This window comes from Lethenteron reissneri, chromosome 10 (genome assembly GCF_015708825.2).
Source record: "Lethenteron reissneri isolate LAM-NWPU_2019-01 chromosome 10, ASM1570882v1, whole genome shotgun sequence".
In the NCBI taxonomy this organism is placed as follows: Eukaryota; Metazoa; Chordata; class Hyperoartia; order Petromyzontiformes; family Petromyzontidae; genus Lethenteron; species Lethenteron reissneri.
In genome coordinates, this window is record NC_083788.1 from 5,734,338 (window position 1) to 5,758,206 (window position 23,869).

Genomic DNA, 23,869 nt, shown 5'->3' on the forward strand with positions numbered 1-23,869 from the left:
GATAAGATGGCCGCCCACAATGCACGACGCGCGCGCGCATATCACAATGACGTCACAAGCCGAAATTCGTGTCGTCATTCCCTCCACCATCCGGCCAAATCATAACTCCTGTATCCCATACTCTTTGGTTCTTTCGGTAAAGTCACGTAGGTAGAAAAAAATTAATAGATCACGACGTTTCGATCGCAACACAAGCAATCGTCATCAGGTGGGACAACCACAGCAAAGAAAAAACTGCTGAAGTATCCCCTTGGGCTATACCCATTTCAAACCTTTAACACATTCCTGCGGAGGGAGCTGGTAGGAACGTTGGGTTGCTCGGTCAATGGCCAGGGTCAACAGCGGCGTGGTGTATTCCGCAAATATGCCCGACTGTGAGGGTGGGCACAAGCCGGCGTGAGTAGGTTAAACGTTGAGTTTTATAAGGGCACCACGGGGTGACCAGCCCCTCCCCACCCAGCCCCACCCTCCCCACCCAGCCCCTCCCAACCCTCCCCTCCCCACCCTCCCCACTCAGCCCCTCCCCACCCAGCCCCTCCCCACCCTCCACTCCCCACCCAGCCCCTCTCCACCCTCCCCACCCTCCCCTCTCCACCCAGCCCCACCCCTCCCATTTTTGGATTCACGACGGACGGACGGACACAATAATCCCCTGTGGGCTGGTGTAACCAGGTGGTTCCTACCAGTATAAGTTAACACCTCTGTGGGCTTTGTCTGGTAAGATGGGGATGGTTTAGTTTAATGTGTTTGGGTGATTTGTTTACCTTTCGTGTACTTTGCACTGCTATCATGTTTTGTATCGTTTGTTGTAACATTCTTACCCCGTGCCCCGACTGGACATCTGATAAAAAAAAGTTATATTTAATTTTGTTTAAAAACACGCTTTAATGAAATGTACCGTACTAGTAATGGAAGAACTCCACGACTCCAGTAATTGGCCCCGAAGCTTGCCATAAAGTTAGGGACCGTGGTCAATTACAGCCAACGTCAGTTGAGCGTGGACAATTAGACCCAAGCCGTAACATAACATATAAAAAATAATGTTTTAAAATATGTTTTATTTTATTTTTTATGACAGAATATAGTATTGTCATCAGTATGACATAAGTATACCAAGTTTGCAGTCGATACCACATTGGGAAGTGGGTAAAAATTGAGTGACAAGATTTGAGGATACAACAACAACAGAGTGAGTTAAATAAAAGCGTGTAATAAAATCGCTTTATAGCTCTTCGGATTCCTCCAGTATAAATACATATTAACACGTGGGCTTTCGCGACCCAAAAACCTTTATTACGAATAAATTAATATTCTTCTGATTCCGAGACGATTCATATTTTTAAATCCTTTATATTAAGTTCGCGTGCTTGCTTGCTTGCTTAGGACCGTGCAAATCTTTCGGTCGTTTTTTAACCCACTTCCCGTGATCCAATCGAGCTGACATTTTCCACACAGACTCGTTGTGTGTGACAATTAATTTTCGTGAAAAAAAATCAAAAATTTTACACTGTTTAGGGAAAACAAATTAAATATTTAATTACCAATTACTTAATGGTGGCAGACAATCATCTGACCCATAGGTGGCAGCCATCTCAAGCCAGAGGACGAGAGGACTCTAGCCGCCACGCATATAAAGGATTTATAGTGAAAAACTTTGTTTTTACTGGTTATACTTATTTACACTCTGTTTTAGAGTTCGTTACAGTACCCAATGAAGGGTGTGAGCCGAAACGTCGAACGGGTGGTGGGGGGAGTTTGACGACAATAATTTAGGAATAATACGTTATTTTATATTCTTCACAACGACGCGAATCATTACATTTGAGTTACTTAACATAATTATCGATATAAAATTAACGCAATTTATTTAAATTCATGGGAAAATTATTCTGAGGGTGACGTCACGCAACCCCGCTTATCCGAGCTAGCATTTTGCAACACCCTTCTCCAAATTTGCCGGCATCCGATTGGTTAAGAATCGCATCACGTGCGTGCTCAGCCTGCAGCCGATTGGTCAAGGTGGTCGGTCGGCGTGGGCCTATATAAGGAGGGGGGCGGTCGTCTCCTCGCCTCAGTCGCCTTGAGATCGTCAACTTGCAAGTCGTCGTTCTCGCTCACGGTGAGTTGCGGTTACTTTGACCGCCTTCTTTGTTTAAATCAATATACTGTAATTGTTTAAGATGTTACCCGCCTGAATCGTTGATTTTTGACGCGTCGCGCGGTTTAAATTGGAGCGCAGAGCCTTGAACATTTGAGGTCAACTTTGACCCAGTTTTTTTATTTGGCGCAGCTAAGCTCAAATGACCTCTCACCCACTTCTGACATTATAACAACAACAGGCATAATAGCGGATATAATAGTGACGCAGTTATTTTAAAGTAACATTACAGCTATACATTCAGTTGTTTTTCTGAAGCGTAAGTTGGAGGTGCATTGCTGAAGGTTTTTTTTATCATATCGGGCCCTGTCGATCAGCGGTGTTCACCGAGCCAATCATCGTCTATCCTTCCGGGTTTCGATATAAAATTAGTACCACTTTGCCGGGGGAAGGCAACACTGGTTATCCGATCGCTGGGATCTTCTCCCACCAGCATAGGAACGTGGAATTGCCACCACTGGCTGTGCAGCGCTGTTAAACGGGAGATATTAATCAATGCCTCAATTGCTGCTCATTAGATCAGCAGATCACTTTGACTGGCTCGGAGAGAGGGCTTCATCCAGCAGTGGATTGTTCATAGCTGATGATGTGACCCCCCCCCCCCCCTGTACTGCTGAAGACTTAGCCTCTCCTTAGTAAAATCAAAACATGTTTATAATAATGATGATACTGGTGGTGATGGTAGTAATACCTTGCGATGATGGTTCTTGTGATAGTGGTGGGAGTAAGTATGATAATGGTGCTGGTGGTAATATTGATGGTGGATTATGAAGGCGATTGTGATGCTACTAATTGTAATGACGATGGTGGTAATAACGACGGTGGTGTTGGTGGTGGTAGCAATGATTATGGCGGTGGGGATTACGTTGATGGTAATAATGAAAGTGATGATGACGATAATGGTGATAGTGGTGATGGTAGAAAGTGATGGTAGTGGTGATGATGCTGGTCATAATGAAAGTGGTGATGGTGGTGCTTATAGTAATGGAGGTGATGATGGTAATGATAGTGATAATTACGATGGCAAGATACGATATGTTGCTAAGTTATTTCCTGCACGCGTGTCTGTAGGACCCATATGTTTGTATTGTAATGAGTGGGGGGTCTATTATAAGGGACCCAATGGCGCTTGGCAATGAATGAGCCGACCGCTCAATGGCATTTTTAAAAACTCTATTTTTAACCCAGTTGATAGCCGAGTAACCCGAGTTGGATTATGTACTTGTATGTACATTGAACTTCTTTCGCACTGTACATAGTCAACCGTGGTAATCGGAGGTGGAGGCAAGGACAAACTTAACAGAAAAAGGCAGTTTAACACGTAAGACTTTCACGACTAATATCCATGATACAGGTTTTTTCGTGTCGTTAAACCCTCCACCACCCAAAACAGCCAATTAGTAAGGTTTGTCACGTAAACAGAACATGCCAATTCGTTACTAGTACAGCACTAACCGGTGTGGTGGAGAGCCAAGCCACAACATTTACAACCTGAGTACGATGCTTCGCCAGTAATTACAACTAGCTTCATCAGGCGACAGCCAGATTTGGCTGTCGGTGGCGAGTTTAACGACATATTTACGTGATCTAACCCAACAAAACCTGAATTATGGAGAAAAAAGCAGTTCTGAAGAAATGAATATCGGAAGGAAGAGGGGTGACAGACGGCCCCAGAAGTGCATCAGAAAGCCCCGGGGGACACCGGTAAACACCGTCTTTGTTCGATGGCTATCAGTCAAAGGCCGCTGCGAGGAAGACCGGAGTTCGCGTGATGGTTTATTTAACTGCGTTGAAGAACCCTGCCAGTTTTCTCCGATTTCACCACGGGTGAGAGAATCTAGAGATCTTTTTTAAAACCCATTTGGGAGCTTAATTAAGTTCTGTTTTTAACCAGATGAGAACCCACTGAGAGATGCATTACAATCTTCATTTTACCACATTGAGAATTTAGTTGAGATCTGGTCTCTCTAACCTGAGTGAAAGCCTTTTGACATTTTTTAAAGCCTATTTATAATCCAGGTGAGAGTCTCTCGTTGAATAACCAGATGGGAACCAGTTAAAGTGCACCAAATCTCATTGACCACTTTGAGAACCCCAGAAAGGTCTGGGTCTCTTCCCTCTCAACTGGCCATGGGAGCTCATTGAGATTTACGATCTGTCAACCGCCAGGTGGCGCTGTGGTCAAAGCACTTGACTCTTTATCAGGGCAACCAACGTCCATCAACCGCACGTCATGGAAAGGCACTCATCCAGCAGTGAATTTACAAATAGGGTTGTACGTGTAAATGGGTTGAAATCCCTTCCTCATCATCCTCCTTTGGGGTCTTTCAAATGAGTAGCATTTTCATTTTGGGCAGTCACCAGCAGTTGTCCTTTCCTTTTTAAACATCGTGGCCGAGCTCCGACCCAGAACGTTGAGTGGCCAGTAACAAACAGCACTGTCAATATTGGAATAGACGAGAGCGAACACGTTTATTGAATTGAGCAAGGTTAAAAGAATTTTGGAAAAGACACTTTGCGACGGAAATCCAAAGTGGAGCCGTGCGAGGGTTAAAAGCAGAAAGAGAAGTGTGTTTGCCTGCACTGTGGTCAGTCTGTGTGTCCTGTCTGTGTGTCCTGTCTGTGTGTCCTGTCTGTGTGTCCTGTCTGTGTGTCCTGTCTGTGTCCTGTCTGTGTCTCTTTGTGCAGAAGATGTCTCGGCTGATGGCGTCCTCACTCCGGTGTCTGCCCCAGGGCTGGGCCTCCACCTCCCGACTCGGTGAGGAGGTTTTAGACGTTAAAAGGAAGTTGCAACTATGAGCGAGGGAAGAAAAATCATGCATGTGTAATGCGGGCGTAAACGACCTTCCGGATGTGACGTCATGGGGGGGAGGAGTTACGTCACGTGGGGGTAAGGGTTCAGGTATTAAAGGGGTGAAACCGGAAGAGGAGGGGAGTGACTGGAGACTGGGCTAGTGTGAGGCCACGTAGGGCGAAGGCAGGAGGAGTGGCGAGATCGCCACACACACAGAGTACGGTCGGCACCGTCGGCCAGCGGTGACCGACCCCGAGGAAACGGGGAGCTGCGGTGAGACCGCAGCAAGGGCGGCCGGGGAGGCTGCACGGAGAGAGGGGCTGCTTTGGAGGAGAGAGAGACAGCAGCGGTGGGGCTGCGTCAAGGAGAGCCGGAAGGCTGCACGCAGAGAACAGCAGCGGAGCTGCGGTGGGGACGGGAGAAGGCTACAGCAGCGACAGCAGCGTCAGCAGCGGAGCGGAGGGTCTCTGGTAGAGAGCCGTGTGGGGAAGAGAACATGAACCCGAATAAAGGACACCAAGCCAGATACCGTGGTCGAGTCCTTTATTACACATGGATTCTGTAAAGTCTCTCTCACACACACACAAACACGCCAGATTAATGCTGCGTCGTGGTGTGTCGCCGTTTGCGCTCTCCGCGGTTAGGTGCAGGCGGTGCCCGGGCCCTGGGCTCCTCCTGCGCCGTTCTTGCGCCGGCGAAGAGCAAGCAGAGCCTGTCCCGTCCCGGCGTCAAGAACGTGGTGCTCGTGGATGGCGTGCGCACGCCATTCCTGATGTCGGGCACCTCGTACGTGAGCCTCCCCTCCCTCCTTCCCCTCGACGTGCATTGAGCTTATTTTGACGAGGTATTCGGTGCTCACTGATTGTTGTGCGGAGAGGTATGGCGTGCTTTGGAATGGTGCTGTGTACGGTGGTCGGTATGTGTGTGGTTCAGGTGTGGTTCAGGTGGGGTATAGTGGAGGCGAATGCGTTTGGTGTGTGTCTGTTCTCGGTGGAGTTTTGGTTATACGTATGTGAGCACGTTGAACTTCTTTCACACCGTACGTAGCCAACCGTGCTAATCGTTGATGTGCGTCGCGGTGTTCTGTGTGCTGTTGTGCAGTGTATTTCAGCACAGTGGTCTGGTTTGTCATACGTTTCCGTGGGAGAGTGGATACAAAATGAATAAAACGAATAGCCATGCTTGCATTTTTCTATTGTGCCCATAACGAAACGTCTCGGTGTGCATGTTTTTTATTAGCCGAGGGCACCCCCTGGTTGGCAGCTGTCCCTGTGTGGCACAAGGCAACTGGGCACCTGCCCTGCAAGTGGGAATATAATCTGCGAGTAGGAGGCTATGTTGCTGTAATTTCTATTGCTCAGTTGGGGTTACAGATCGCAATCAGCCTGGATAGGTGTCTCTTGCAGATGAAGGGGATTGTGCATGACAGGTGTTTTTTAAGATAATTCCTGTGTGTGTGTGTGTCATTGTGCAGGTACAATGACATGATGCCCCATGACCTGGCACGCGGAGCTTTACAGTGAGTGTCCATTTATCCTGATGACACTGCCCTATTCATTCAGCTTGCTTTGTAATTGTCCATGCCTCTGAATTTAAGGATATCTGTGCAGCACGTTACAAATGTTTCTTTTGTATGATTGCTACCTCCTGCCGTGATCAACGATGGGGAGCGTGTGCGGTGGGGAGGTTTCTCTTCATCTGGTGGCAAAAGACGGTAACCTCTGCATGCATGCATGTATCCGCTACGCAGGGGACTACTTTCGCGCACCGGTTTGCCCACGGATGCCGTGGACTACATTGTGCTCGGCACCGTGATACAGGAGGTGAAAACGAGCAATGTGGCTCGCGAGGTGAGCGTAACCCTCCACCACTGAGACGAAGTCAATAACTGTTTACTCTCTTTTGGTTGCCAAGGTAGTTGTGTGCAAAGTCGCATATCTGATTGTCACTTATCTGCCCTGACCAGTTATCTGCCCACACGCATTTGCGTCTTTTTTTTGTATAATCGAAATTCACAAATCCGCACCTCTGCTTCAGTCCCCAGCGAGTGGTAGACGCAAAATTGTTGTTGTTCTGTGATTCATTTTGTTTTTGTGATGTGCTGTGTTGATGCAGGCTGCTCTTGGAGCTGGGTTTTCTGACAGGATCCCTGCACACACGGTAACCATGGCCTGCATCTCGTCAAATCAAGCCATGACTACGGGTTCGTGTGGATGTATACATGGGCACACACGAACAATTATTATAAGATAATTGGTTTTTTACCCTTTTATCTGGCAACAAACTGACACCTTTTTTTACAAGGAGTCATGTTTACATAGACCACAATACCTGCAGTCGTAATGCAAACAAAAAACACAACTCTGATAATGTATGCACTGTCCTTGAAGTTGATTGGTCCACACCCGAGACAGCTTTCCTTAGAGCCTAGTCTCACATGGTGTTGGACCAGATGACGTCAAAAGGCGCTCTTATTATTACTACTACGTAAATTATTATGCTTATTTACCCAGGAAAACGTCACTGAGCTTCGTGATTCTTTTTTAGGCAGGTGCTGCCAACTTTTCGCAGTAGGGGCCGATGATTGCCGTGTTTAATGTGAAATTTGCGGTTTATTTTTTTTTCTTCTTTAAAATCTCGACCGACCGTGACACCGGCGTACAATGGCCCAACCCCCGCTCATGCGAATTATGTTGTGGGATATTTAATGTCCACCGTGAAGCAAACGGCACGTAGTGTGTTAAGTATTATATTCTTGGTTCTTTCGGTAAAGTCACGTAGATAGAAAATAAAATAAAAAATAATTAAAAATTTTATTATAATAAATTGAAAGTAATCGGCGACCGCTTGATCCTCGTCAACAAGCGGTGAATGCGCCACCACTATGTCAAAACCCTTTTAAAAAAGACGTGTGTGTGGGGAGCAGTGGTGTAGTGGTTAGCGCACTGCGCTATGAACCTGGAGACCCAAGTTCGATTCCCGTTCACGGCCAACACCAGTGACGATTATCTGAACCAGTCCTGGGCCTCCACCTAGGTCGACTCGGCCTGAAATGAGTACCTGGTGCAATGTGTAAACATCGCCACAAGGGAGACAAAGGCGGCCGGGCATTGTGCTGGCCACCCACCTCCTCGTGTGCCGTTCCGGCCTTCATAGGTGCTCGCTAACAGCACTTGCCTCAAGAGTCTGTTATGGCTATACGGGAGTTCTTTGTCTTGTGTGTGAATGTATGTGTGTGTGCAGGCTTTGGGTTGATAGCGGCGGGCCAGTGCGACGTGGTGGTGGCCGGGGGAGTGGAGTTCATGTCGGACGTGCCCATCCGGCACAGCCGCAAGATGCGCAAGACCCTGCTGTCTCTCAACAAGGCCAAGACGGTGGGGCAGCGCCTGGCGTTGGCGGCCTCGCTGCGCCTGGCGCACTTCGTGCCAGAGGTGAGGACCCCTTTGATCGCTGGATTTTTTACGCGCTTTTATTTAACTCACTGTTGTTGTTGTCGTATCCTCAAATCTTGTAACTCAATTTTAACCCACTTCCCAATGTAGTATCGATTGCAAACTTGGTATACTTATGTCATACTGATGACAATACTATATTCTATCATAAAAAAGAAAATAAAACATTTTAAACCATCTTTTTATATGTTGTGTTTCGGCTTGGGTCTAATTGTCCACGCTCAACTGACGTTGGCTGTAAATCACCACGGCCCCTTGCGTTATGGCAAGCTTTGCAGCCACTTCCTGGAGTCGTGGAGTTCTGCCATTACTCGTACGGTACATTTTATTAAAGCGTGTTTTTAAAAAAGTTTTTCTAAATATTACTTATTTCATCGCCAAGTTGTCAAGTCGAGTCTTTTGTTCATGCAGCAGCGTCGTTTGTGCAGCGGCCGCATCGCACAATACGGAGGCGCCTGTAGATTGAGATGTTCTCAGCCACTTGGTGGGTGTTTATATAAATCAACGGCACGGACCCAGGTGAAATGGGTTAATTAATTGAGGTGATTGAATGATGTATACCTTTGCCGTACACTCTGCATATTTTGCACACACATGTACATGCGTGTGTGCGCGCGTGGTTACTGCACTGCAATACAAACCCGGTGGTCCCAGTTCGTTTCCCGCTCACAACCAATAAGTGACGGTGAATATTTGCACCAGTCTTCTCCTAGGTCGACTCTGCTTTAAATTAATACATACAATAAATACAATTACAATTCCTTATAAGGGCAACAAATACCAATGAATAACAATTGAATGATTACCAATCTATATAATTACAATACCCCCCCCCCCCTCCTTGCCTGAGGCTGCTCTATTTAAGAACGGAAGCAACAGGAGAGCTTCACCATTCTTGCCTGATGAAGCTGATTGTAATTATCAGCGAAACGTCGTACTACTCAAAATTTAAATGTTGATTCTCTCTACAGCACACCGGTGGGCTAAAGAAGTGAATTATTTTGTCCTTTGAAAACGTGACACATTTTTTACTGTTTGGCCGTGTCGGGTGGTGGAGGGTTACGACACATTTATAATTAACGCGATCTGACCCAAAAACCTATATTATGAATACATACCTGGTTCGGTGTGTAATCGTCCCTGCGGAAAACAAAGGCGGCAACCGGGCGTGTTGCAGGCTTGCAGGCTACCCCAGCTAACAGCACTTGGGCCTACAGTCGGTTAAAGGCTACACGGGGGATCTTTTTGCATGTGTGTGTGTGTGCGTGTGTGTGCCTGTGTGTGTGTGTGCGTGTGTGTGTGCGTGTGCGTGCGTGTGTGCTTCCGTGCATGTGCAGCTGCCGGCCGTGGCCGAGTTCTCGACGAGCGAAACGATGGGCCACTCGGCGGACCGCCTGGCGGCGGCGTTCGGCGTGTCGCGTGCCGAACAGGACGAGTTTGCGCTGCGCTCGCACTCGTTCGCCAAGAAGGCGCAGGAGCAGGGGCTGCTGTCCGACCTCGTGCCCCTCAAGGTGCCAGGTGAGGGGGAGGGGAGGGGAAGAGGGAGGGGGAAGGTCTGTCGGAACGCCACCCCTGACGGGATATAAACACACGCACCCAGAATTCCACCACCACCACTCTGTCGTGGCTGTCCTAACCCTCTTCCACTGGCACATCCGAGCCAAGCCGATGTGTGTGGTATCCTCGCGGTACGGGTGGTTTTCCACTGACTCTTTGCCGGGCTGAGCCAAAACCAATCTGAGATGCGCGGGCTTCTCAAAATATAAAAATCTGGCTGGAGGGGCTAATGACGAGTAAGATCGTGTGTGACTTCAATTTAAAGCTTTCGTGATTCATCTTCTTGGTTCTTTCGGTAAAGTCACGTAGAATGGAAATAATAAAATAATAGAAATAAAACATTATAAAATAAAGGTCTGTTCTTCACCTGAGGACGGCTGCTTGCGTTGTGGCCGAAACGTCGTGAGAATAATTGTATTATGTTTTATTTTTATTATTTTATTATTTCCATTCTACGTGACTTTACCGAAAGAACCAAGAAGATTGTGTGTGACGTCTGTCCTGTGGGCGCCGTTACCGAGCCGTCTCCCGGCGTCCTCGTGTTTGTTGGGTGTGACGGCAGCGGGCACGGCTCGTCTTGCGCAGTAAAAAAAAACAAGAACTCGTATCATCTACGGATCATTACGGGCATGGTGCTGATGTGCCGGTGAAAAGGAATGCAAAAGCCACTCGTGGTTTAACTACCTCACCTGGTATGCAGGAGGTCGTGAGTTCGATTTTGACCCTGACGCCTGCTGCTGTATATTTGGAGTCTGCATGTTCTCTCTCCCTGTGGTCGCTTGAATTTTTTTCCAGGGTCCTCCAGTTTTTTTTCTCATTTAGAAACATGCTTTTAGTAGAGCATTTGGCTGCTATAAATGTTCATGTGATAAGCCACTTCGTTGAGCGCTCGTTTGTGGCCAGGTCGCTTCTGAAAAAGAGCTATATAGCTCGTGGTAAAATAAAAAATAGTTTAGTTCATAAGCCAGGGTCGGGAGTTGATCGTATTTCACCGTTGACCCTTGGAACTACGGGAAGGGGACGCGGGTGCATGGGGGGGGTGGGGATACCACCAGCTTGGAAACGCGCGAGGTGCAAGTCGCGCCGTCACTTCGTGCGTCCGCAGGGAAGGACACGGTGACGAAGGACAACGGCATCCGCCCCAGCAGCATGGAGCAGTTGGCGCGACTCAAGCCGGCCTTCATCAAGCCGCACGGCACCGTCACGGCCGCCAACTCCTCCTTCCTGGTGCCGGCTCTCGTCTCTTCCTCTCCCCCACCCAACGTGTCCTCAAACCACCACCACCCACCCACCTGCTCCCCCACTCACCCAACAGCCTGTCTTAAGGCTGTGTAATTGACTTGGTCATTCTATGCTCGATTTTGGTTCACTCGCAACCATTGTTAACCAAAGTATACAAATAAAAACCCACTTTGCTGATTGTTATTTTCATCGTAAATCTCGTTAACAAAATAAACATTGTCCCACTCTCCCCCCCCCCTTATTCTCTCCCTCCTCGCAGTGACATCCCATCTCTGTCCTGTCCTCGGCAAAGCATCAGTTGAATTTCCACTGCTGATTTGTCTGACTTTGTTGTGGCAGTGTTGTAGAAGGCCTGGCTAACATCGGGGGTGTGTGTGTGTGTGCGTGGCTGATTGCAGACTGACGGAGCGTCGGCTGTGCTCATCATGTCTGAAGAGAAGGCTCTCGCCATGGGATACAAACCCAAGGCCTACCTTCGGTACGGTGCAAGTCAGGGTTTGACTCCTAGACAGGATGTCTGTCTTTTGTGGGGAGGTGGGGGGTTATGTCAGTGTTTGAGACGGTGAGTAAATCTGAGTTTCAAACCCTGAAAGTGGATGGGCTTGGATTTTGAAACCTTTCCCATTCAGAGACGTCTGCAAGTTGCAGGGCGGGTCCCGTTGCAGGGCGGGTCACTGCTGAATCTCGGAACTCGCAAACGGTCATGGCGCCGTTGTTTTTAAAGACATTGTACTCCCCACAGAAAACTGTAGCGACATTACCACACTGACACCTTTTTGCTGCCAGATAAAAGGGTAAAAAAAAAAACAATTATCATATTTTGTTCCTGGCAAATGAGGTTCGAATGGTGACATTACCACACTCGATAGCTGGCGCCACGCTGTGCCACATGCCGTCCTGCATGGCCTTGTGGGAGCCTCGGTATATCCTCCAACCTGAAGGCGTACCGATAAAGTTATTTTTCTCTTGCGTCATCGGAATGGGAAAGGGTTAATATGGGACCAGATCATTGAGCGAGCAACTTGGATTCCTAGGTTCAAGTCCCGGGTGTCTTTCACTTGTACATATACAGGCCCTATTTTTTTTAATCCACAGCTGGATGAGGGTCTTGATACACCCCATACAGGTCTTGAGGGGGGGATATTTGTCCATACTTTCATTATGCTGGTTGGTGAAGGGATGGGTCCACGACCGTTTCATGTATCGCTCGCCACTGATGTTAGCTGTGACCAGGAATAAAACTCATTGCACTAACCACTGCACCACCACTCCCCGCCGCCCCACAGATAATAGTTGTAATAATGCTTCGATTATATTTCTCTGCAGGGACTTTGTGTACGTCTCTCAAGACCCGAAGGACCAGCTGCTGTTGGGGTACGTATCGGGTGACGGTGGTGGCGACACATGTGCCTGCCTGTGTAACCCAGCGCTGTGTGGAGGCGGGCAGCCACGGATTGGTGGATCGCCGCGCACATGTTGCAAAACTCCCTTCCCGTGGGCGTCTGGGAGGAACCATACCCTGGCTCGACAGAAGAAGGCGGTTCGGCAAAGTGCAGACTAATATCTGTCCTATCTGTATAGGATAGTGTTGCCCCCCTCGCACGTGTGAGTTTTCTCCAAGGTCCTGCGGTTTCCTCCCTCAAATATCAACACTCGTTGGCTGAAAACATTTTTGTGTTTGCGTGCGCCTCTGTTTTGCAGATTACACTGGCATTATGCAATGAAGTGACGTAAAAATGACACTTATCTTTACAAACTTTAACATTATTACCTCCACTGCGCAGTAGGGATGGTACAGGCGGATGTCGCAGGAGGTGAACACGGAGGCAAAAACACCCGAGTCCACGGGACAGCTGAGATGGGCTCAAAAATCTGGCTTTCTTTTTCGTGCAAGATGTAATTGTAAATTTTTACATGAGTGTTCACAAATCTGAGCTCTCGACGTGCACGGTTGTTTGTTATCAATCTCGCACGCCGTGCGCTCGCTTCTAACGCACAGTGAAGTGGCGTGTACCTGCCCGTGTTTAGGGGCAGCTCACGATATTATTTTTGTCCAGTCACCCCCTTCAGACGCACTTTGCAACTGTCATTTTCCATTGGTGTTCACACATCCGACCTTCGTGCATATCCGCCTTTGGTCGAGTCCCTACCCTCGACCCTCTCCGAGACGCCATTCACAAGGGCCGTGCTGTGTGCGTGCTGTGTGCGTGCTGTGTGCGTGCTGTGTGCGTGCTGTGTGCGTGCGTGCTGTGTGCGTGCTGCGTGCGTGCGTGCTGTGTGCGTGCGTGCTGTGTGCTGCTCATCACGCAGGCCATCCTACGCCACCGCGCGTCTTCTGGCCAAGTCCGGGCTCTCCCTCGGCGACATCGACGTGTTTGAATTCCACGAGGCGTTCGCTGTGCGTGATGCACGCATGCGCACACATGCACGCATGCGCACGCATGCGCACACATGCACGCATGCGCACACATGCACGCATGCGCACGCATGCGCACACATGCAGGCATGCGCACACATGCGCACACATACGCACACACACATACACACGTATATGCATATACACATGTGCACACATACACACGCATGCATACGCACGCACATGTACACACAGATACATATGTCCATGCATGCACATGTATGCATACGCACACACACATACGCACGCATACGACAGCCACCACTAATTGGCAGTGACGTCATCACAGCGCTTGTGCCAGACACACCCATACGCACACATGCATACCACGCACACGTACACACACTCGCATTTACACACATGCCTGCAAGCACTACTGTGGTTGGATGCTAACGAATTCTGCTCAGTGTGGGGTGGGGTTCCCTTGTTGGAGAGGAATGGCTCTTCAGTAGGAAGTCTTTTCAAGAGACATTCAAACGCAGTTTTCTGGAGGAGTCTGTTGAATATGTCTGCTGTTCGTGTGAGAGTCGATTGTGTTCAAATTGGGTCTCTTGTGTTGGTGAAAGTTTTCCGTAGGAGTTGATTGATTCGGAGTTTCTCTCTGTCTATTCACTGAGTCTTCTGTTCAATACGGAAGTGTTTTATTCAGTCTTTAGGTTTTGTCCCTAATTCAATCGTCATTAATGAATTGGATCGATGCGAAAGGTTTCTTAGTCTGGCGCGCAGAGCCTCGGGCACCAACACAGATCTCTGTGCATGCACTTCAGTACAACGTTGCCAAGTTGCACGTTACTATTTGGGTACGTGTGTGTACAGGCCGATCCATTTATAGATACCGACTGGCATAATGGGGAGAGATTCTCGAATGTTTTATTTTTATTTCAAAGCCTCTCCAAGTCTCTCGCCAAACTGGACACACTTGTTGGTTAAATTGTTTATCAATCTCGTCTGCGAGACACTGGGCCACCACTTTCAATACTCATTCAACTAGATTTGAAGCTTTCGTGACTGCAAGGATTCATATTCTTAGGTTTTTTTGGTAAAGTCACGTAGGTAATATATACGGAGTGGTAGCTCTTGCAATCTCTCATTTACTTGATACAGCTGTCGTGGCTGTGACGGTTCCACCTGAAGATGGAAGCTTGTGTTGCCTCCGAAACGTGGTGATTTTTATTTTATTTTACTTTTATTAATTTTAATGTTTTACCTACGTGACTTTACCGAAAAAACCTAAGAATATGAATACTCATTCAACTGCTGTTGAGGCGAAAGTAAAAAAGGGTCATTGGAAGAGTGGAGTATCTATGAATTGATCACCCTGCAATATAGTTTAGTTTGTGGTCCTTCCCCCGCACCTCCGATTTAGCGCGGTTAACTAAGAAGCTCAACATACATGTGTTTTCGTGCAGCCGTGCACTTGATCAAATTTGTAAATGGCAAATGTTTTATTTGTTGGCACTATACCGTGCTGATGAGTCTTAATTGGGATGAAACTGGTGTATCATAGAAGTCTATCGCTGCATCGCTGCTGCTGTTGGTCGGTCGGTCACATTTAATCACATGTACTTTTGATGGTGAAGAGAAATCCCAATGCAATTCTGCAGGAAATGCTGATGGCATTTTTGGATAAGGCAGAAAAGCGGTTGGGGGTTTTTAAACGCATTTTTGTGCATTGTTTGAAACCTAATTTGTGCTTAATTGTAGCAATCAGCCACACGAGTAATTGAAGGGGTTTCTCTCCCTGTGTGTGTGTGTGTACATAATCAGGGCCAAATCCTAGCCAACATGCGGGCCATGGACTCGGACTGGTTTGCTCAAAACTACATTGGACTCAAGTCCAAGGTGAGACTGAGCGAGCGTGCGAGTACGTCGTGCTGGCCACCCGCCGCCCTCCTGTGCCGTGTCGGGCCTTCAGAGCTGCTCCCTAACAGCACTTGCGCCAAAAGTCTGTTGAGGCTATATGGGGATGTTTGTTTTATGTATATGCATGTAGAGTTGTAACTTTGTGTTCATGTGTGTGGCGATAGTGCAAGGGGTAGCGAGCTGCATTACAAACCTGGCGGCCCGCGTTCCATTTCTGCTCGCTTCCAATACCCAGTGACGATTATCTGAACCGGTCCTGGGCCTCCCCTTGGTCGACTCCGCCTCAAATGAGTACCTGATGCCATATGTAAACATCGCCACTGGGGAGACAAAAGGAACCGGATTTGGTGCTCCCTCATGTCCTGTGCCTGTCTTCATCGGTGCTCGCTGACAGCACTTAACCCAAAAGCCTGTTAAGGCCATACGGGGGATCTTTATCTTTTTAGGGAGTGATATTTCAACTGGTCCTGGGTCCTCATCCAGGTCAACTCAACCTCGAATGAGTACCTGGTGCGGTGTCTAAGCTTTACCACGAGGGAGACCAGGCTTGGAGATAGCCACACCACCAGTTGTGTGTGTTGGTCTTATTAGTTACTTCCTCACAGCCCTAGCTCCAACAGTATACATCGGTGAGAGCGGTGGTGCAGTGGTTATCGGATCGTGCTACGAACCCAGCCATCGGTGGCGCGTGAAATCTGGACCAGTCCTTGTTTCCACCCCTTCCTCCACCTGCATTTACCAGTGGGGTGAAGTATGGTCAAGCAACCCCACAATTGGCACAGCGTGGGGCATGGGGGGGGGGAGGCCTTCATCCAGCAGTGGATCGGCAGGACTGGAGACGAGATTTGAAGGAGAATAAAAAGCACCACCGCTTTGATCGTTGGTCAATGTTAATGTGCCGTATTTTTGATGGACCGCGTGCCATCTTGGTGTGGTCCAGGACTGTTTTGTTGTCTTTGCAAATGAATGTATTTAATTTATCTTCTTGGTTCTTTCGGTAAAGTCGCGTAGAATGGAAATAATAAAAATGAAACATAATAAAATAATTCTCACGACGTTTTGGCCACAACGCAAGCAGCCGTCCTCAGGTGAAGAACAGGTCTGTCGAGAAGACAGAGTCTGTCTTGCGTTGTGGCCGAAACGTCGTGAGAATTATTTTATTATGTTTTATTATTATTTTATTATTTCCATTCTGCGTGACTTTACCGAAAGAACCAAGAAGATGAATCCCTGCAGTCACGAAAGCTTTAAATCGATATTTAATTTATTTTTCATATTCATATTGAGTGACTTGCTTACCATTTTCTCTATTTTGCACGCCTATTGTTTTTTTGGTATTGTTTGCTGTTGTCACTCGCTTGACCCACCCATATACTGGCGAAAAAGAGCTTTTGTAGCTCACTGGATTCCTCCAGCCTCCATTCGGTAATTCTGATTATTTTTTCCCTCCCGGGAACAGGTGGGGGCCCCCCCCGCTGAGAAGTTCAACCTCTGGGGGGGCTCGCTGTCGCTGGGCCACCCCTTCGGCGCCACCGGCTGCCGCCTCGTTACCACTGCCGCACATCGGCTGCACCGCGAGGGGGGGCAGTACGCGCTGGTCGCCGCTTGCGCTGCCGGAGGCCAGGTGAGTTCCGTCCGGTTGGTGGTGTGGGTTGGGCGTGCCTAGCCACGTAACGATTGTTAGTAACGACCCCCGTAGCGCGGCGATCTTGGCGGTACGCGGGTAAGCGGTTTTTCCGTAACGTAGCTCGGCGTGATGCGTCAGGACGGGGTATCGTGCACGCACCGATGGGTCATCTGTCGCGACGAGCAACACGCGTGGCCGTTACTCGTGACGCTTGGTGGTTGCGCTCGGCGGAGGTTAGCACGACTGAATTGGTAACGCGCTTCGTGGTTAACCCGCCGCCCCTCACTGCACGCAGCGATTCGATGGGCTGGCACAATGATTCGAGAGCGAATTGTAATTTAAGAACATTGAAACTAAAGTTGTTAGGGTTAATGTATTAGCTCTTGTCAATCTTGGCTATAATGGGGGCGGGCCCGTCGAATAGTATAATAATTGCTTTTTCTGATGTGCCCTCTGTGCGCAAATTTACATTAATACGTGTGTGTGTGTGTGAGGAGGGAGCGGTAGTGTAGCGATTAGCGCACTGCGTTATGAATCCGGTGACCAGAGTTTGATTCTCGCTCACGGCTAACATCGGTGACGAATATCTCAACCGGTCCTGGGGCCCTTCCTTAGGTCCACTCAGCCTTTAAATGAGGACCTGGTGCGATGTGTGAACATCAGCACTGGGGATACAAAGACGGCTAGAGCATGGTGATGGCCACCAACCTCCAATTCCTCCCCCGTGTACACCGTTGGGTGCTCGCTCGCAGCACTTGCCCCATAAAGTCTGTTAAAGGCTATACGTGGGGATCTTTGTCTTTTGTGTGTGCGTGTGCACAGGGCCACGGCATGATTGTGGAGGCATACCCACAGAAGTGAGGGCCCTCCCCAGCCTCGGTCGAGGCGAGGAGGAGGTGGAGGCGGCAGTGCCGGTGGCCGTTTCAATTCAACACGGAGGGGAGGCGTGTGCGGCGAGCCCGACCCCCTGCCTAGCGACGTCGAACCTGGACCCCCCCCCCCCCACCACCTCAGCTTGGCGGCTGCATCCATATGGAGCTCCTGCTTGGAGCTATCGAGATGGGACGGGCGTCTCCCAAGTGGTTCATGATGGCAATGTCGGGGCCACTTAAGCGAGCACCGCTGAGATCTATTGGGTTCAAATCCCAGACTCCCCTCCACTCCCCCCCCCCCCCCCCCCACCACAGCCGGTGGTTAAACCAGGTTTGTAGTCGGTAGTGAGTTTGACGTCTCAGCCCAGTCTCCCAGTGACTGCACGATAGGTCTGTGTCCAGTCAATGTCATTATTGCGCTTAATGTGACTTCGGTTGGCTCTGAATGACAGTGGAAGCTGCATACAAGTATTTTACACCCCTTGCGAGCGAGGCCAGCTGTGCTTATATCAGAAGTAGCGTGCATCTATCCAAATATACCCTCAGCCTTCCTCCCTGCAGTGTGCTGTCAATGTGTTTTGCTTATTTCAGAATGGTGCTGATGTTAAAGGGGTGCTTCTCACCATCCTGATCTAATATCCATCAGTACATAGACTCGCGGCAATCGACCTGAATTTGTCACAGAGCGTGAAGGAAGCGCCGCTTAGTGTCAGCTGTAACGATCCGGTACGCTTTTCCGATAATTATTTTGGCACCACGTCACGTGCGTCTCTCCTTTTTGTTCCGTATCATTTTTACAAACCTATTCATAGGTTTCTAGGAATATCGGGTACAATAAATGTAGGAGCATTATTGTTACGGATAGATGTGTACCCTGTCTTCCAGTGGGTCGTGCCTTACACCGATAAGTCCTTGCTCTGAGCCAGCCGAGCTTTACGGCGTTCCAGGAAGTATCGAGTAAGAAATGAATAGCTGCCTCGCGTGCTGAGCGATGGGACTATTTTAGTAAGCAAAACAGTCTTTGATGGGAGTTTTGGAATATATGGTGACAACATGATTTACCATATTCTCTGGATTATAAAACACTCTGGAAAGTAATACCTGTTCGAAATTTGTATCCGGTGTCAATAAAAGTCTGGGCACACGCGCGCACAGACAACTACCGGATTGTAAGACGAACCCCCTAAGTTTTGCTTTAAGATGCAGTGGGGAGGAAAAAAATTGTGTCCAGCATTATAATCCCAGAGAATGCGGACGTTTGTTGTTCTTCCCCCGCACCTCCGATTATCAGGGTTGGCTACGTGCAGTGCAATGTAAGTTCTACATACATACCGTTTAAACATTTCACATTCTCTGTGCATGTATTCCGAATTAAGCTAATTTCAATAAAGAGCAAGTGCTTGACTAAACCACTATCTCTCCTGTGTAATAAACTCCCCAGTTGGCAACGGTAAAGCGATAACACGCAGATTGTAGCAGTCCCCCTAGAAGGTTGAAATAAACGCTCTGCTGTTGAATGGCGCAATCCAGTCACAGTGGTGGTTTTTGCTGCATATCGTTGGAAAGAGTGTTGTGTTTGAAGCGCGTCATTCGTTAAAGGGAGTGTTTTCTGAAGGGTGCTATTGTCGATGCATTTCTGGGGTTGTGTGGCTGTGTCCGTATATTTGTTTGTTGGGCCCAAACTACGTTGCGTATAAATAATAACAAATCCACCCACTGGGAGGTGTTCGTCAGAATTGACTCGATAGCAATTGATGTTCTGTTTATGTAAAATGTACACCTGGGCAAGCTTTCACTACTGCAGATGTGGTCTCGGTGGGTCCTCGAATGACCATCAGGAAGTTCCGAGGATGCTTAAATCGGTCGGGTCAACCCTGATGCTGTCAAGGGATAATTACATCTGAGGATGCGTGAGGCTAACAAAACTTTTGAGATCGCGACAATGCACTTTGTTCCTATTCTGTCACCTGAAGACGATTGCTTGTGTTGCGATCGAAACGTCGTGATAGTTTTATTCTTTTTCTATCTACGTGGCATTACCGAAAGACCCATAGAATATATATATTCCTGCAGTCACGAAAGCTTTAAGTCAAGATTTCACTTTGTTCCTCTTTGCATTTCTGTTTTCGGTCAAACTGCGGGTTAACATTTATTTTCCACTAACCACTTGGCTTGCACTCCAGATGACGTCTCGATCTGGGCCTTTTGCAAATAATAAAATAGAAATGTGATCTTTATGACTTCTGCGTCTGTTTCTGAACCACAACACTCAACCCTAAAGTGTACGCAGTACAGCAAGGAGTTCCCCCCCCCCCACCTCTGATTAGTACATTTGGCTATGTAAGAAGTTCAACATACAAGAAGATGAAATCCAAACTGGTCTTCTCGAGCCGCTACGAATCTTCATGATACAATCATTTGTAAGGACTGATGTTGCCGTGGTGTAATGGTTAGCAATACACTGGAGTTGAGATCCAGAGGTCGCAGGTTCAATTAAATCTCCCGGCACAGCAATTTCAAGTTTCTTAATCCCCCCCCCTGCCCCCCGCAGTATAAATGGGCACACAAACGTTGATTGGCAAATCGTGTTGTGGTGGGGAAAAGTTTGGAAATTTTCGAGAAGTCTGGGCCAGCAATGAAGAGAAGGTCAGATGCCCTCCAGAGCAGTGTTCTTCTCCGGGCCACTGGCGGACCCTGACATGCAGCCTCTGACGTGCAGCCCCCAACAATACACATGTGAAAACACCCCATCTTGCTGTCAAACCCCATTGGTTTCAAATGTGTGGCGACCCTCACACTGATGTCTTATTCGCGAAAGTGCTTTGCGCCCTGAAAATTAGTGACGAACACTGCTCTGGAGTTCCCTGTCGTGGAGGCTCTTGCACCTTTACCGTTGTATTGTGATTGATCGTGACCGTAAAACAAATCTCGAGGGAGTGGTTCACTACACGTGTATACTCTGATCCATCACGGAGCTGCGTGTCCCCACATCTTGTGCTGCATTTGCTTCCGAGCTGCACAGGAGGGGGGGAAACTTCCTTCATGCTGCAAGGAGAGGGAGGGACTGCGTCCTAATGATCTCAACTCTGTTGAAAGGTCATTGTTGTGGTTTGACCGCTGAGTCTGAATTTGCAAGTCAAAATCGTGACTTGCCTCTACAAGGCTGCTTTAGGGTCATCTCCATTGGCAGTGCTCCGTCAGTGGTGGAAATTCTACAATCCGATAGCGGGAGAGGCTGTCTTGCCAGAAGACAACCGTTGTGCCACAAATTGGTACTCGTTTTTCTTTATCAATCCCGGAGGAAACATGATGGTTATGATGGTTCGAATAGATTTCCTATTCACAAAACGGTCTCGCTGAGCGAAGGTTGATTCGGGGCTTCTACAGAAAGTCTTTGTTGTTGGGAGCAGCCAGAGTGGAAGTGAATGGTGAGATGAGAGGGGAGAGGTAGGGGAGTGTGTGGAGGGAGTAGAGTGAGGGGAGAGGTAGGAGAGTGGAGGGGAGTAGAGTGAGAGTTAGGAGAGCGTGTGGAGGAGAGTACAGAGGAGTGAGATGAGAGGGGAAAGGTAGAGTGTGGGGTGGAGTAGAGTGAGATGAGAGTGGAGAGGTAGGAGAGTGCTTGGAGGGGAGTAGAGTGAGATGAGAGGAGAGGTAGGAGAGTGTGTGGGGTGGAGTAGAGTGAGATGAAAGGAGAGGTAGGAGAGTTCGTGGAGGGGAGTAGAGTGACGTGAGAAAATATTTGAGTGCGATTCAGTGCACTGCACTATGAACCCGGAAACCTGAGTTTGATTCATTCTCACGGCTAACATCAGTGGTGCGCTTTATCTAAACCCATTCCGGGCTACTCCCAATTTATTGTTTCCCTTATCCACGTCACATGTAAGAGCGATGCCACGGGGCTAATAAACGTTGACCCTATATAAATACACGTTAGTCAGCCTACGTATTGGCATTTCAGACTGACATCATCCAGCGGCAAAAGCGTGCGTTTAAACCAGGAGTGGAGAACGTCCAGCCCACGAAATCATTTGGTGGTGGCCCTGCCAAGGCAACCGCAGGCGGGACTCGAAATTCAATAAATCTAGGAGCAAACCTGGAAAAGCAGTTGCGAGTAGCAGCAGCATCATCAATACCAGCTAACATCACACGCCTCACCAAAGAGAAGCAGTTCCAGCCCATCGCATTAGGGGTGAGTTAATTAAATGTTTGACCAAATATAACAGGCAGATTTTTAAGTTGATAATTTTGTATGGCCCGCGAATGATTTTATTAATATCCAAATGGCCCTTGGTAGAAAAAAGGTTCCACACTCCTGGATATACACTGGGGCTGATTCAACAAATGCTTGCTGGATGTAACAGACGTTATGGGGAAGGGCACCGCATCAAAACTGCAGGTACCTCGTTCAGACATTTGTGCTACGCCCATTTAAACCTTTCTAAACACATACTCATCTTCTTGGTTCTTTCTGTAAAGTCACGTAGGTAGAAAAATAATAGATCACGACGTTTCGATCGCAACACAAGCAATCGCCATCAGGTGGGAAAACCACAGCAAGAAAACAACTGTTTAAGTACGTTCAGTAGTTGCATTTAGGGGCTTACCACCCCCCCCCCCCTTTTCTCTCCGCCTGATGATGACCGCTTGCGTTGCGATCGAAACGTCGTGAGTTTTTTGTTCACTTTATTTTTTCTTATTATATTTTTTCTATCTACGTGACTTTCCCGAAATAATCAAAATAATAAGATAAGACGCCATTGGAAATTTCGTCCTTTGTTGGAGTTGTTTTTGCACGATTGAGAAAAAAAATCGCTCAACCGCATGTTATAATTCGGCGACGTTTCGGGCATATGACCCTTCTTCATAACAAAGGCAAAGATCCCCCGTGTAGCCTGTAACAGACTGTTGGGGCCACAAGTGGTGCTGTTAGTGAGGGCCTACGAAGGCCGGCACGGCGCACGAGGGAGTGGGTGGCCAGCACCACGCCCGGCCGCCTTTGTCTTCCCAAGTGGCGATGTTTAAACACCGCACCCAGGCACTCATTTGAGGCTGAGTCAACCCAGGGGGAAGGCCCACGACCGGTTCATACATAATCATAGCTGCCAAACCACACGGTTTGCCCCGTATTCTTGTACGAGGAAATTGAGTTTTCAGGTCCATATATACGGCGTGCAGCCGTTTCAATGCGGGCAATTTTTTTTTGTATATTTGTTTGGGGCCGTCCATAAATGACGTCACGCACCTGGGGGGGGGGGGGTCAGACATTTATGACGATGTGTGACGAGGGGGGGAGGCATCTTCTTGGTTCTTTCGGTAAAGTCACGTAGAAGGGAAGTAATAAAATAATAAAAATTAAAACATATTATGTTTTAAAACATATTATGTTTTATTTTTATTATTTATATAGTTTAAAGCGATTTGAAGCATGTTTTATTTTCAAAATGGAAATATGGTTTGGGGGGGGGGGCAGAGCTTTGTGACGTCATATTTGAAGGGGGGGGGGTCTGACTTTTTGTGACGCCGTGTGACGAAGAGGGGGGGGGGGGGTAAAAAAAATCGTCCAAAATCGCGTGACGTCATTTATGGACGGCCCCTTTCTCCCTTGTGATTGGACTTTGTAGGATGAACGTTGAGATTTATAAGGGTCTGAATTGGTCTGTAATATTGTAGGGGCACTAAGGGGTTGACAGATACGGGGGGGGCACCCCCCCCCGTCACTCACCGCCCCCCCCCCCCGTCACTCACCGCCCCCCCCCCGTCACTCACCACCCCCCCCCCCCATCACTCACCGCCCCCCCCCCGTCACTCACCGCCCCTCCCCCGTCACTCACCGCCCCTCCCCATCACTCACCGCCCCCCCCCCCCGTCACTCACCGCCCCCCCCCGTC

General features: G+C 48.4%; 2 protein-coding genes across 5 annotated transcripts in view; one reads left to right on the top strand and one right to left on the bottom strand.

Annotated features, from left to right (window-relative positions):
- Positions 1-23,869, bottom strand: part of LOC133340837 (sarcoplasmic reticulum histidine-rich calcium-binding protein-like) — a 316,152-nt gene that overhangs the window by 37,568 nt on the left and 254,715 nt on the right. The window lies entirely within an intron of this gene.
- On the top strand, positions 2,060-20,212 carry HADHB (hydroxyacyl-CoA dehydrogenase trifunctional multienzyme complex subunit beta). 4 transcript variants are annotated; one of them, XM_061549300.1, is made up of 15 exons: positions 2,060-2,119; positions 4,847-4,916; positions 5,597-5,738; positions 6,427-6,471; positions 6,703-6,802; positions 7,068-7,155; positions 8,196-8,383; positions 9,742-9,922; positions 11,067-11,188; positions 11,602-11,681; positions 12,530-12,577; positions 13,514-13,601; positions 15,387-15,461; positions 16,942-17,106; positions 17,932-20,212. In XM_061549300.1, exons 2-15 carry the CDS (start codon positions 4,850-4,852, stop codon positions 17,968-17,970), a joined length of 1,428 nt encoding a protein of 475 aa, XP_061405284.1. In that variant the 5' UTR covers positions 2,060-2,119; positions 4,847-4,849; the 3' UTR covers positions 17,971-20,212. The 4 variants fall into 4 exon arrangements, with proteins under 4 accessions (XP_061405284.1, XP_061405286.1, XP_061405283.1 ...); XM_061549302.1 differs by having other exon boundaries at positions 5,603-5,738; XM_061549299.1 differs by having other exon boundaries at positions 2,085-2,119; positions 4,850-4,916.

What these genes read in the sequence shown, in the direction of transcription:
- HADHB (XM_061549300.1), top strand. Translation starts at nt 4,850, where the DNA reads ATGTCTCGGCTGATGGCGTCCTCACTCCGGTGTCTGCCCCAGGGCTGG. An exon ending in TTCCTGATGTCGGGCACCTC is followed by an intron (nt 5,739 to 6,426) that starts GTACGTGAGCCT and finishes GTCATTGTGCAG; the next exon opens with GTACAATGACATGATGCCCC. An exon ending in AAGGACCAGCTGCTGTTGGG is followed by an intron (nt 12,578 to 13,513) that starts GTACGTATCGGG and finishes CTCATCACGCAG; the next exon opens with GCCATCCTACGCCACCGCGC.